General features: G+C 52.3%; 1 protein-coding gene across 1 annotated transcript in view; it reads right to left on the bottom strand.

Annotated features, from left to right (window-relative positions):
- The window catches only part of rasa3 (RAS p21 protein activator 3), a 181,078-nt gene extending 167,076 nt beyond the window's left edge, over positions 1–14,002 (bottom strand). The window contains exon 1 of the mRNA XM_041199605.1: positions 13,885–14,002. Within this exon, the coding sequence (XP_041055539.1) occupies positions 13,885–13,978 (94 nt within the window). The 5' untranslated portion in view covers positions 13,979–14,002. The remainder of the gene's footprint in view (positions 1–13,884) is intronic.
- Positions 14,003–14,279: the final 277 nt, after the last annotated feature.

The raw sequence follows: 14,279 nt of genomic DNA, 5'->3' as shown, positions 1-14,279 counted from the left end.
GGGAAGCTTAGAGAATCTCTGGCACTATTTCAAAGAGGAACAAGGGTCTTCTCTCTGCTATACTGGATTATTTGGTCATTTATCTCTTGGGCCATTTCCCACCCACTCCCTAACTCTGTAACCTCCTCCACCTCTACAACCCTCCGAGATCTCTGCGCTCCTCCAATTCTGGCCTCTTGGATATTGTAGATTTTAATCACTCCACCATCGGTGGCCGTGCCTTCAGCTGCCTGGGCGCCAAGCTCTGAAATTCCCACCTTAGGCATTTCTGCCTCTCTCTCTCCTCCTTTATGACACTCTTCAAAACCTCCCTCTGTGACCAAATGTTTGGTCACCTGTCCTAATATCTACTGATGTGGTCAGTGTCAATTTTTTTTTTTTTGCTAATCACTCCTGTGAGGCTCCTTGGGATGCTTTAAATTGTTAAAGGTGCTATATAAATGCAAGTTATTGCTGTTGTCATATACAGCTTTAGGGAGCAACACGTTTGTGCATCTCAATTAGATTTTCCCTTCTACAGCTGATCCAACAAGTCAATTTTAGTTGTTAGCTAATTCATGGTTAGGAAGCTTTTAACAGCAATTGCCACCCTTAAAAAGGCTTTCATAAGCACTTTGAATAATTATAGAACTTTTAAAAACTAGATGAGCCATAAAGAAGTGTTCACTGAAATAAATCTGAATCAGTTACTTTATTCAACTTCAATAATTTCTAAACTACCCGCCTCCCCAGTTCTTCAAAGACATCTCAGTAAATAATGCATGTTTCATTACGATTCCAGATAAAATAAAATTACTGGTTATATCAAGTTTCTCATGCTGATTTACTTAACCACAAAATGTTTCCTTTCAGGCAGATATCACTATCTGGAGATTTGAGTAACAGGCCTCACAGTTATTCAGTGTTTAAGTTATAATGAAAGTTCTGCATTGTCGCATTGTTTACTCACAACAAGCAGTCCCGTGGTGTTACTGGGGAAGAAAAATCACAATGAAATCAACACTCTTAAATGTTGTGCAATATTTGTGTGACACTCTTTAGAAAGAGAGCCTTGCATATCTACAACTTTCATGGCCTCAGGATATCCCAAAGCACTTCACAACAATTAAATATTTCTTGCTGTGTAGCTGCTGTTGTAACACAGGAAACGCAGCAGCCAATTTTCACACAGCAAGATCCCACAAACAGCAATGTGATAATGACCAGGTCATATTTTTTAGTGATGTCGGCTGAAAGATAAATATTGGGCCAGGACACCAGGAAGAGCTTCCGTGCGCTTCTTCAAAATCTTCAAAATCAAAAGCCTCACTACCTTTCAGTTGAGAGGTAAGAGGGGTCTCAGTTAATAATTTCATCCAAAAAAACTGCACCACTGACAGTGTAGCACTCCCTCAGTACTACACTGTGAGTGTCAACGGAGGTTATGTACCCAGGTCTCTTTAGTGGGATATGAACACACAAACATTTGACTCAGAAGCAAGGGTGCTACCCACTGAGCCAAGGCTGACAACTACTTCATTGTTGTACAATTATCATCAGTAATTATACATTTCAAAATGATTTCTAGAACACAACCCAGCTTTGGAAGGACAAAATCAAGGTTTGAACCGACCGGATACAGCTCAGTTCAACACAGTATGAAACATATCACTTCTCCAAAATCTTAATCAATCCAACGAGGACTACTGGCTATTGTTCTTCTTGAAGAAGAGGAGGCATTTTTAATTATACAATGATGAGGGGAATTGATAAGCCCAGACCCAAGCAAATTGCTCAACACAGTGTCAGATTTAAACAGCGGGGAACAAATTCACAAAGTCAGGCAGAATCTTTTTATTGCATTTTGCTATTCAAAAGGTGTTACTGCTGTTCAAAAGGAGCCTAGGGAAGGTGACTCAGTCAGAGTAGTCCAGGAGACAGCTAGGTTGTTATCTGGGGAGTGAGAGACATGATGAGATGACAAGTACCCAAGTCAAGACAAAAATGTTCACTGGACTGAATGGAATCTTCCCACACCGGAAGCTTGTCATGCCTAATGATTGATAAAATTACAAAAAAGATTGAAAAGAAAGTCTCAAGACATCTCTCCCAGAATTCCACGGCCAGAATTTTGCCCTTGACAGGCGGGCGGGCGGAGAGCCGATTGTCACTGCCGAAACGGGCCGCGCCGCTGTTTTATGCGGGTGGGCCAATTAAGGCCCACCCAGCGGGGTAGCGGCTCCCGTGGAGAACGGGAAAATAGTCGCAGAGGCGGGCGTGCTCAGACCGCAGGTTCCAATGGGGAACCGGCCACCTGTATAAAGAGCGACCAGGCAGCCTGCTTGAGGCAGTGCACCGTGGCCACTCGGGGAGAGAGAGAGGCAGCTGTCACAGGACAGGAGCAGGTAGGTGCAAGAGGAGGGAGGCAGGCTGCAGGATAGGCCAGCAGGGAGGCCCCTCGGTTCTCCGATGCCTGCCTTGCTGCCCTCCTCCGAGAGGTGTCCAGCCATCGGGATATATTGTATCCGGATGGTGGGAGGAGGAGGGCCCCCCATGTCACCAGGCAGGCGTGGCAGGAGGTTGGTGACGCTGTAAGCGCCCATGATGATCTGCAGCACACAGGCACCCAGTGCCTAAAAAGATTCAATGATTTGCTGCACTCTGGAAGGGTGAGGACCAATGTCAGCCTTGGCCATTTAACCCAGCAGGTAGCCTTAGCCTTTGAGCCCCTACCCCCTCCCCCCATCTTGCTGTCGTTACTGCATTGGGTATTTGGCACACGCTGGGTGGGCAAACAGACAGTGACCATCCTTAGTGGTTGAGGAGAAGATGGGTTCTCCCTGCAGCATATGTTGGTGCTTGTCGCATTTGAGTAGTCTGGGGGCAACCTGTCCGGGAGGTATCCAGACACATACACAGAACTCCAACACGTCATATTGATGGTGATGAGATGGTGGAAGGGGAGCCTCAAGGTGTCATGGCCAAGAGCCATCTGCTGGCCTCAGCTCCACACCTAGTTGCACCTCCTTGCCAATGGGCGCTAAGACCCGTGTGCTATTCAAAGTGATGGGTGCCAAATGTGTCTAAGGGGACCATTGGGGGAGGGGGTTGGGAGCAGCCGTGTTATCTTAAGGTGACTGATCACCAGTATTGTGGACAGGAGCCGCTGGAGGCCTCAGATGGGCCACTGTGGTTGGGGTGCGGTGTGCGTGTGCAGAGTACACGCGCGATCAGCCCCAATAAATCCTCTTCTCTGTTCTGCAGGCAAAAACTGAACACAATCAGTGAGAGCGCCAGAGGATTGGAGGTGGACACGCCCTGATCCAGCGCCTCACCACCTTCCAGGAGCAGGCCATGGAGCTGGGGAGGAGGCTGGCAGCCAGTTCAGCAGGTGTCGGCGACGCTGGGGTGCAGCGGGCAGGTATTTGAGGTCCACAGTCCCATCCACTCTGTCTGCCCACCATCCAAAGCACTGATGGTTGCTGCAATCGTTAATGCTGCAACACTGCTCGTTCACAGACTGAGACACTCTTACGTGTGGGTCATACACAAAGGTCACTCATCCCCTTGAGGCATCGCGCCTCCACCACCTTCCAAAGTCACCTTACCCCATTTGTGACCACTATCCCCATGGTCTAACATGCCATGGCATCGCTGCTGCACAGCCAAAGACTTAAAGCATCTTAAGAGGGTTGGGACCTCCAGCACTCTTTCAGCCAGTGCGCCCCACATTACCAAAAGGTCCTCAGCACATCAGCTGTGAACCTCATGGCACTCAACTTACATAAATGCCACCATGTTAGTCATCCCTGCGCCAAGGGGAAATGTTGCCTTCTGTCCACCCATTCTATGCCCCTCCTAATGGAATGGAGGTCAATAACATGACCTCTCAATCTCCTGTGATCCACGGCAAATGTCGCAAGTGTTTGCGATGATTCCTCAGCACCGCAGGCCAGGCATGGCCTTGTCTCTGGAGTTGTCACCAATGCAGCAGCTGCAGGACAAGCAGCGGGAAACGCGTTTGCATCTGGCAGGGTTGCATGAGGGTGTGCTTCAGTTGCTCTCCAGGCCAGCATGCATCCAGGTCAGGAACCTCTGCACTCTCCCCACTCCAATGGCACATAACATGTCATGTGGCATTCCTGAGGCCATCTGACCGGCCTTTCCGAATGCGCGTCTAATGTTTGGGCCTCCGCTTGACTCTTTTCCACCCCACCAATGTTGGTCTCCTTAGGGTCCTGAAGGGTGAGCGACTTATGAAGCTGGGGGGGAAAGGGATGAAAGGTGTTACTGACTGAACGCTAACTGATGCGCTGTCCTTGTTGTTAATTTCAGCACCACCACCACATGGCCGCGCCCATCAACACCGCAGCTCCCCCTCCACACCTGAGGCCCAAGACGTACAACTTGTAGCACATCATTTCAGCCAGCCAGGCACCAGCGCAGACACAAACACCACGGTGGGGACTTTACCGTCGGCTAGTGTCCCAGGTCACAGTGGAGAGGGCACTTCACAATCGCTGGAGGAGATGGCACGGACAGAGAGTGCCGATGGCGCCAGCACCCAGAGGACTGCAGGGGACCAGGCACACGCTGAGTCCGGCACTGATGACTTGTCTCTGGAGTTGTCACCAATGCAGCAGCTGCAGGACAAGCAGTGGGAAACGCGTTTGCATCTGGCAGGGTTGCATGAGGGTGTGCTTCAGTTGCTCTCTGCGACGGAGGAGTCCAGGCAGAGTGCAAGTGAAGGCATGAACCTCAGGGCAGAGCTTCAGGCTTCCTCCACTGAGAGATTGGCGACTCTCATGGAGGTGGGGTTCGATCAGAGAGAGAATCTTCTGACTGGGTTGCACTCTGACCTGCAAGCCCTCACAGCGGTACTGGGCACGGGTGGGCATTCCCAATGTGGGAGATGTTGTGAGCACCAAACGTCGGCACTCGGTGCCCATCCATCTACGGTGAGCAGGGAGGTCCAATGTGACCTCACGTCAGTGCAGCAGCTGCCTGTCATCACTGCGAGCTCCTCTCAGGGCACTCCGGATGAGGGCAGCAGCTCCTCCGCCCCTCTGCCAGTCAACGTTGCTTCCATTGAGGCTGCAACAACCGGGGAGGTGCCAGTTCTGGAACTGGGCGCTCCCTCCCAGGCGGGGCCAGCACAGGCTTCACGGGCCAGAGGACGCCCGCCAAGGTCATCAAGGCCAACAGGACAGCAGAGTCAGCAGGCTGGCTCACAAGCCACTCCGAAGGATGGAGTGGCACCTAGACATAGCACATGGAAACGTAAGCATAAGGCACGTTAGGCACTCAATGGGTATGTCACTGGTGATTTTGTGTTGGCCTAAGAATAGGGAAAAACACACTTATGTTTGCAACAGAGATGTTTCTGTTATATGTTGGACATAATAAAGTCCACTTTTCTGACCATGGCTGAGGGTGTTTCCTTTGTGCTGCATTTTTCTTTTTCACAGACATCTCATGAGTGTTTGAGTGGACATTGATGTTTCTGTACTAAGCCCTTAGTTGCAGCTGATGAGGTGGAAGATGTAGCACCTAAGTGCCAAGTGTGGAAGTGCCAGGCAATGCTGCTCCTGCAGATCCATGTGTGTGGAGCTGGCTGAAAGTTCGTTAGATTAAATTGTCCCGGGTGTCCCTGCCTCCCTGGTGTAGTAGCGGGTCGGCGTGCTGCCCCTCATCATCGCCCTGTGCTTCCTCATCCTCTGAGTCACTGTTGGATACATCATGTGCAGCCTCATCCAGGGTTTCAAGGTCTTCAACGTCAACTGCATCCCCCCTTTCCGGCGCAAGATTGTGCAGGGTGCAGCATGCTACCACTATCAGAAGACACGACCTGGGGGATACTGGAGTATGACCCCTGAGCAGTCCAAGCAACAGAAGCGCATCTTCAGAAGACCGATGGCTCTCTCCACCACAGCCCTTGTGGTGCCCTGGCTCCTATTGTAGCGCTGCTCAGCTTCTGTTCTTGGATGATGGAGAGGCATCATAGGTCACCTTCTGAGGGGGTAGCCCTTGTCACCCAGCAGCCATCCATCCAGCCGGACTGGAGCACTGAAGAGCCCCGGCACCTGGGAGTGTCTGAGGATGTAGGTGTCGTGGGAGCTGCCTGGGTACCTTGCACAGACTTGTAGAATCAGCATCCTGTGGTCACACACTATCTGCACATTCATGGAGTGGAAGCCCTTCCTGTTGATGAAGGCACCGGGCTCACCTGCTGACACCTTGATGGCCACATGTGTACAGTCTATAGCACCCTGGACACGGGGGAAGACAGCAATGGCCGCAAAGCCTCTGGTGCGCTGTGTCTGACTTGCCTGGTCGCAGCAGAAGTGGATGAAGGTCAATGCCCATCTGAACAGAGCATCTGTAACCTGCTTGACACAAGTGTGGACAGCTGATTGGGAGACACCGCAAAGATCACCCCCGAGCCCTGGAAGGAGCCAAAGGCATAGAAGTGGAGGGCAACTGTGACCTTCAGAGCCGCTGGCATGGGATGTCCACCCACACAGTTAGGGGGATCTCAGGGCCAATCATCTGACAGAGAGAGCTGACTGTCTCCCTTGAGGATCAGAGCCTCCTTCGGCACTGCACCTCAGACATATTGAGGTAGCTGCTTCGCCACCTGTAAACCCTGGCAGCAGGATAGTGGCATCTTCTGCAGCCCCTTCCACCTTGGACAACCTCTTGGCCCTGCGCCCCTTGTGCCTGCGCCTGGCCTCCAAAAGGTGTCTCCCCTGGAGGCTGATTGTCCAGTCCTGGCCTCCTCCTTATTCTATCCCTCCCTTCCTTCATCCTCGGAGGAGCTGCCTCCGGTGGAGATGTCAGAACCCATACCCCGAAGGCTAAATGGAGGCCTCCGGAAAGCTGCAGGCCCGATAAAGATTACTGTCTGCAAATTGGTTTCAAAGTACACAAAAAGCTCTTGGAAATCGATGAGAACTGCTAACAATCACACAGGCAACTTTAAAACATTTTCTGCAATTAAAACTTTGTGGAAAGCATGAACAACCCCTGTGAGTCCACATATCCCGCCAGTGCATGAGTTTTATTAAAAACTCTCCTACCCGCCTGCCCGTTGGGCCCGTGCACCGACCCAAAGTTCACACGGGCCCCTCAAAATCCTCAACAATTGGCAAGTTAAGGACCTTAACGAGGCCTTCGATTAACGGCGGGCGCGTGTCTCACTGCTGAGTGCACCCGCCAACCGAAATACCGCGATGCCACGCGCTGATGTCAGGACGCTCGGGACATTTTAAGCACTGATGTGCAGGCTCCACCACCCACACGTCAGCCAGAAAATTCTGCCCCGTGGGTTTTAATTAGATGACCAGTCCTGTTAATGTAACATTCTATTGGACACTATTCAACTCTGATAGGTTGACATCGTGAGCAGTATGAAGACCTTCCTATAATACCGATGACTGGATAAACTGTTTAGGCTTGCTCTTTTATCCCATTCATAATCAGTTATTTCTTCACTTCCCCTACTCTCCCAAAAAGCCTGAGAAATCATCTCATTTCCATAATGGGTTGGACTGCACAGGATTGGCTGCAGAGCCGCCAATTGTTGAGTTATTCTCGTTACCTCTTGGTGAGAGATGCCAATAAAGCATTTGTCCAAATTCTGACACCAACTGCTTCCAAACAATACAAGACACACCCTTGTATAAATAGACAACTAAATGTCCGCTTTCTAAGAAGGTTTTTTTAAACCTCCGCAGGGATAACAATAAAACAAGAAACTTGGAGCTTCCAGAGAGGCGGGTTGTGATAGAATCTACAAGGTAAACCTACATCATGGAGCCAAAAAGATCTACATAAATGCTCAGATAATTGGAGTCAGGCCAAAACCTAACCTGGAATCATGTATACATCGACAAGCAGGTTAATAGTGAGCAATTGTTACCAATAGCAGATGGGTTAGTTAAACTGGGGACATCAATTTTAGAAATTTACAAAATGAAACAGGGGTCAGATATAGGAGAAGTGGAATGAACAGAACAGGTTGAGATCTGGAATGTGCTGCCTGAAAAGGTGATGGAGCTGATTCAATAGTAACTTTCAGGATGGAATTGGAAAATTAACTTGATAAATATATGGTTTTTCAAGTAATGGGAAGGAGCAGGAGTGGAATGATGACTAACAATAAACAACTAGGAAGACAGGGAAGTGATGAAACTTAGCAAGTAAAGCAAGGAGCTGTACTACTTTCAAATGGAAGCCTTTGGTACTCCAATATAGCACAGTTGGAGGGTGAGTGCCGAGGGGGCATCGCACGGTCAGAGGGTCAGTGCAGAAGTGGTGCCACACGGTCAGAGTGTGAGTGCTGAAGGGGCATCGCAAGGTCGGAGGGTAAGAGGCAAGGAGGCACCACACTGTCCGAGGGTCAGTACTGAGCGAGCGCCGCACTGTCAGAGGGTCAGTACTGAGGGAGTGCCGCACCGTCAGAGGGTCAGTACTGAGGGAGTGCCGCACCGTCAGAGGGTCAGTACTGAGGGAGTGCCGCACCGTCTGAGGGTCAGTACTGAGGGAGTGCCGCACCGTCTGAGGGTCAGTACTGAGGGAGTGCCGCACCGTCTGAGGGTCAGTACTGAGGGAGTGCCGCACCGTCTGAGGGTCAGTACTGAGGGAGTGCCGCACCGTCTGAGGGTCAGTACTGAGGGAGTGCCGCACCGTCTGAGGGTCAGTACTGAGGGAGCACCGCGCCGTCTGAGGGTCAGTAATGAGCAAGCGCCACACCATCTGAGGGTCAGTACTGAGGGAGAGCCACACCGTCCGGGGGTCAGTACTGAGGGAGTGCCACACCATCAGAGGGTCAGTACTGAGCGAGCGCCGCACTGTCCGAGGGTCAGTACTGAGCGAGCGCCGCACCGTCCGAGGGTCAGCACTGAGGGAGTGCTGTACTGACCGAGAGTCAGGACTGAGGGAGCGCCGCACTGTCCGAGGGTCAGCACTGAGGGAGTGCTGTACTGACCGAGGGTCAGAACTGAGCGAGCGCTGCACTGTCCAAGGGTCAGTACTGAGGGAGTGCTGTACTGTCCAAGGGTCAGTACTGAGCGAGCGCTGCACTGTCAGAGGGTCAGTATTGAGCGAGCGCCGCACTGTCCGAGGGTCAGTACTGAGTGAGCGCTGCACTGTCCGAGGGTCAGTACTGAGCGAGCGCCGCACTGTCCGAGGGTCAGTACTGAGTGAGCGCCGCACTGTCCGAGGGTCAGTACTGAGCGAGCGCCGCACTGTCCGAGGGTCAGTACTGAGCGAGCGCCGCAACCTTGTGTTCGCAACCTTTTGAACCTGGAATTTTAAATGAACATGTTGAGGTGGGATGGTAAAGCCACCTATTCAGGAAGGCTTGCATCACCATTCAGTGTAACAAATCGTCTCCAAAACAAGCACCAACTCACAGCAAGAAAAAGCTGCTGGAAATGTTCAGCAGCTCAGGCAGCATCTGTGGAGAGAGACTGAGTTAATGGACAGGATTTTTAGCTGGTCAGGCTGGTGGACCCGGGAGCGGCTGCAAAACCAGCCACTGCCCTGCAATCAGGCTCCGACCACAGCTTCACACTGGCCGGCCAATGAACGGGCAGCCAGGGTGAAAGGTGTGCGCAGAGCCTCTTCACTGCTGGGGTGGGGGTGGGAGGATTGCGAGCGATGAAGTGTGCGCATGCGCAAGGGGGTGCGTTCAATGCAAGCTCCCTGAAGGCACAGAGCTGCCTCAGGGAGCTGAAGATCTCTAACATTAAAAATAAAGATTTCAAAAATAAGTGAAACATGAACCGGGGACATGTTAAAAATGAATTTGAAAGGATTTTTCTCTTTTTTTTTTAAAACCACTGGTCAAAACCTCATCCCACCCACAGATGAGGTTTCGCAAAAAATGCAAAGGCCGCTTGACCTATTGGCCCTCCCACCAACCAAACAGTTGAGTGGTCAGCAAAAAATTCGATTTAATTAATTGATTAAGGGCCTTAATAGGCCTGTTAATTGTCGGCGGGCGCTCTGCCACCTCTTGTGCGTGCCCACCGAGTGATATGTCGCGAGAGTGCGTCATGACGTGGGGATGCTCGCCCAACGCCATCGCGCACTATGTTACTCTCGTTCAGGTCGGGCCCGCATGTACCCAACAAGGGCAAAATTCTGCCCAATGTTTGAGAGTTCTGATGAAAGGTCATGGGCCTGAGGCATTAACTCTGTTTCTCTCCACAGAGGCTGCCTGACCTGCTGGGTACTTCCAGCCCTTTTTTGCTTTTAATTTCAGATTTCCAGCATCGGCAGTATTTTGTTTTTGCATCACTGACTATTAAAATAATTTTATTGGCAAACATTACACCCACAAGCGTAAATAGTTCAATGTTTTGTGCATTAAAAAGAACACAAGGGCAGCTGTTAATAAGTCAATCTCAAGAGATTCACGGTGTCATAAAGTTACAAGGAATCTTGTCTTTCCAACTCCTAAAGAGTGACTGCCCAGTATTTATGACAGGAAAGCGGATGTGGGAAGATTGATTACTAGAGAACAAAGAAAAGAGAAGACTGAAGTTTCACAAACACGTCCGATCATTCCCCTATACAGATCTCAGCCGGCTTCACAGAACAGCGCTCAGGAAGACTATCACACAGTCCTACCGAACTATTCCCTCTTTACCCCGGGATCCTAACAGCTATCTAAAATTGTGCAGCATGTATGATGATACTGATCTCTATGGTTTAGAACCACTCCAGGGGCTGAATTCCCAGTGGAATCATGGTAGAGCTGCCACTGTGCAGCTTGTTAGCATTAGCCTGCTGTAAAGGGTAACTGTGATACTGTAAACAATTGAGACAAAAATGCAGTTTTCAAAAATTATCAATTGGTTGCCCTGATCTCTGATGCTCGAGGCAAACTACTGACTGCGGCTCTCCAGTGTCTGACTCTCCCTCCCATGGGGGATGGGGGCTGGTTGGGGGGGCGGGGGGGGGGGGGCCTGGGTGTGAAAGAGGTGGTTTAAAGTCTGCACAGATGATCTTCCCAGACAGATCTGGATGTATTAGAGCAGTGATTCTGGGCAAGCCGAGGTTAACTGCAGCTGCGCATTCACTTCCCAGGAAACACATGGCAACGTGACAGACACAATAACCAAGCTGGATGGATATACAGCTGAGAAAGACACAGTCATTCAGGCTCACAGAATGGATTCCCAAAGTCTCTAAAATGTACATTTTCTAAATCATTCCCTGAGGCTACATAGCTTCTTTTTAAACAGCAGCTTCTATTGTTCATGAGTGAGTCGGGACTACCCCTTCAAAACTGTGCAGAAATACACACAGCTCTCTGCTCTCTCTGCAATGCATGCAAGGCAGCAAAACCTTGCATTTATATAGCACCCCTCACAAAGTAAAACATCCCAGTGCATTTCACAGGAGCTATTAACAGACAAATTTTGACATCGAGATTCAGGGGGAGATATTAGGAGAATTGACCAAATGCTTAATCAGAGGTAGGTTTTAAGCAGCGTCTTAAAGGGGAGAAGCAAAGAAATTTTGGTAGGAAATTCCAGAGCTCAGGGTCAAGGCACCTGAAGGCTCAGCTGCCCAGTGATTGTAAGGGGACTGCACAAGAGGCTGGAATTGAACGAGCACAAAGGCCTCGGAGCGTTGTGGGGCTAGAGAAGATTACAGACATAGGGAGGGGCAATGCTATGGAGGGATTGACAATAAGGATGAGAATTTTAAAATTGAGGCATTGGCGAACCAGGAACCAATGTGGTCAGCAAGCACAGGGGTGACCAGGGTTTGGTACAAGTTAGGACACAGGCAGCACATGAACTGAAGATGATCGAGGGTTGAAAGTAGCAAAGTTACCCAGGTGCATTGGTCCCCTCCACCTGGGAGGGACAAGTGGGGCAGGGGGGCAGGTGCACCAGGTTGGGGGGATTTGTGGGTGGGAGGGGTGCATGGGGGAAGGGAGAGGCGCATGGGGGAGGGAGGGGTGCATGGAGGGGCATCTGGGGGAGGCGTGTCTGGGGGGCGTGTAGGGGAGGGGCTTGGGGGTAATGTGTCAGGATGGGGGAGAGGACTGTGTCGGGGAGGGAGGGGCATGTTGGGGGGTGGAAAGGGGGACACTTCCAGGGGGGCGGAAGGGGGACACGTCTGGTGGGTATGTCTGGGTTGGGGATGGGGAGCATGTCAGGCGTCACACCCAGAGGGGGAAAGGGGTGTGTTCAGGGGTAGGGGGGGCACATTCAGGGTGCATGTTCAAGGGGTGGGGAGGGGTGATACGTCGGAGGGGAGTGGGAGCACGTCTAGGGAGAGCAGGGGCAAATCTAGGGGTGGGCAAAGTGGCGGGTCCAGGATGGGGCAGATGATGAGTGGGGAGGGGGAAAGGTGCATGAGGGAGAAGTGCATGCGGGGGAAAGTCCATGGAGGAGGGGCGCATGGGGAGGGGAGGCAGAAGGATAAGGCGTTGCGGGAGGAAAAGGGAATGAAGGGGAAAAAGGCAAAGAAGGGGGTGTGGGCAGAGAACGGGGAGAGCTCAGAGAGCACGGGGAGAAGGGGATTGTGGGACTGAAAGGGGAGAGTGAGTGAGAATGCAGGAAGAGAGGGAAAGTGGGGGTGCGAGGGGCAAAGTGGTTGGGGTGAGGGGAACAGGTATGAGGAGGCAAGGGGAAGATGGGAATAAGGGATGGAAAAGTGAGGGGTGAGCAAATTTGGGGAGGTGGGGATGAATAGAGAGGAGAAGCACTGATGGGATGAGGGCAGGCGTGGGGGTATTGAGGGATGGTGAATGGGGAATTGAGGGGTGGTGAAGGGGTTTTGAGGGATGGTGAGGGGGGAATTGAGGGATGGTGAGGGGGGATTGAGGGGTGGTGAGGGAGGATTGAGGGATGGTGAGTGGGGAATTGAGGGATGGTGAGTGGGGAATTGAGGGATGGTGAGGGGGGATTGAGGGATGGGAAGGGAGGATTGAGGGATGGGGAGGGAGGATTGAGGGATGGTGAGTGGGGAATTGAGGGAGGATTGAGGGATGGAGAGTGGGGAATTGAGGGAGGATTGAGGGATGGGGAGTGGGGAATTGAGGGATGGTGAGGGGGGATTGAGGGATGGGGAGGGAGGATTGAGGGATGGTGAGTGGGGATTGAGGGATGGGGAGGGAGGATTGAGGGATGGTGAGTGGGGATTGAGGGATGGGGAGGGAGGATTGAGGGATGGTGAGTGGGGATTGAGGGATGGGGAGGGAGGATTGAGGGATGGTGAGTGGGGATTGAGGGATGGGGAGGGAGGATTGAGGGATGGGGAGTGGGGAATTGAGGGATGGTGAGGGGGGATTGAGGGATGGGGAGTGGGGAATTGAGGGATGGTGAGGGGGGATTGAGGGATGGTGAGGGGGGATTGAGGGATGGGGAGTGGGGAATTGAGGGATGGTGAGGGGGGATTGAGGGATGGGGAGTGGGGAATTGAGGGATGGTGAGGGGGGATTGAGGGATGGGGAGTGGGGAATTGAGGGATGGTGAGGGGGGATTGAGGGATGGTGAGGGGGGATTGAGGGATGGGGAGTGGGGAATTGAGGGATGGTGAGGGGGGATTGAGGGATGGTGAGTGGGGATTGAGGGATGGGGAGGGAGGATTGAGGGATGGTGAGTGGGGATTGAGGGATGGGGAGGGAGGATTGAGGGATGGGGAGTGGGGAATTGAGGGATGGTGAGTGGGGATTGAGGGATGGGGAGTGGGGAATTGAGGGATGGTGAGGGGGGATTGAGGGATGGGGAGGGAGGATTGAGGGATGGTGAGTGGGGATTGAGGGATGGGGAGGGGGTCAGGGTCGGTTCTCCATCCCCCGCTCCAGCTCCAGCCGCAACCCCTCCCGCAGATACTGGGCGGGGATCTCGCCCCCGCCGCCTCACCCCTCCCGCTTACCGATCTTGACTTTGACGCTCTGTAGGAGCCGCAGCCCCTCTTCCTCCAGCGCCATTCCCGCCGCCGCCGACGCCGCCGGACCGAGAGCGACCATCCGCCTCACAACATCCCCGCACTCTCACCGCCCACTGGCCTAGGGCCCGCCCTAACCGCCTCCCATTGGCCGTCCGCCCAACCGAATAGACTCGCTGATTGGACCATGATGCTCGCTGTGCTATTGGCTGCGGCTCGCGTCCTACCCGATGTCTGATTGGGCATTTTACGGAGGCCGGTCCCCCATTCGGAGCTGATTGGCCGAGCGCTGCGATATGGCACATGGCCCGGTATTTAGGTGGTGGTTCGAGCCTCAGAGCCGGGAATGGAGAGGGAGTTAGTGAGGAGGGAGAGGGGAGTGG

The sequence above is a fragment of the Carcharodon carcharias genome, chromosome 11 (assembly GCF_017639515.1).
Source record: "Carcharodon carcharias isolate sCarCar2 chromosome 11, sCarCar2.pri, whole genome shotgun sequence".
Classification (NCBI taxonomy): Eukaryota; Metazoa; Chordata; class Chondrichthyes; order Lamniformes; family Lamnidae; genus Carcharodon; species Carcharodon carcharias.
This window is presented reverse-complemented; position numbering and strand designations above follow the sequence as displayed.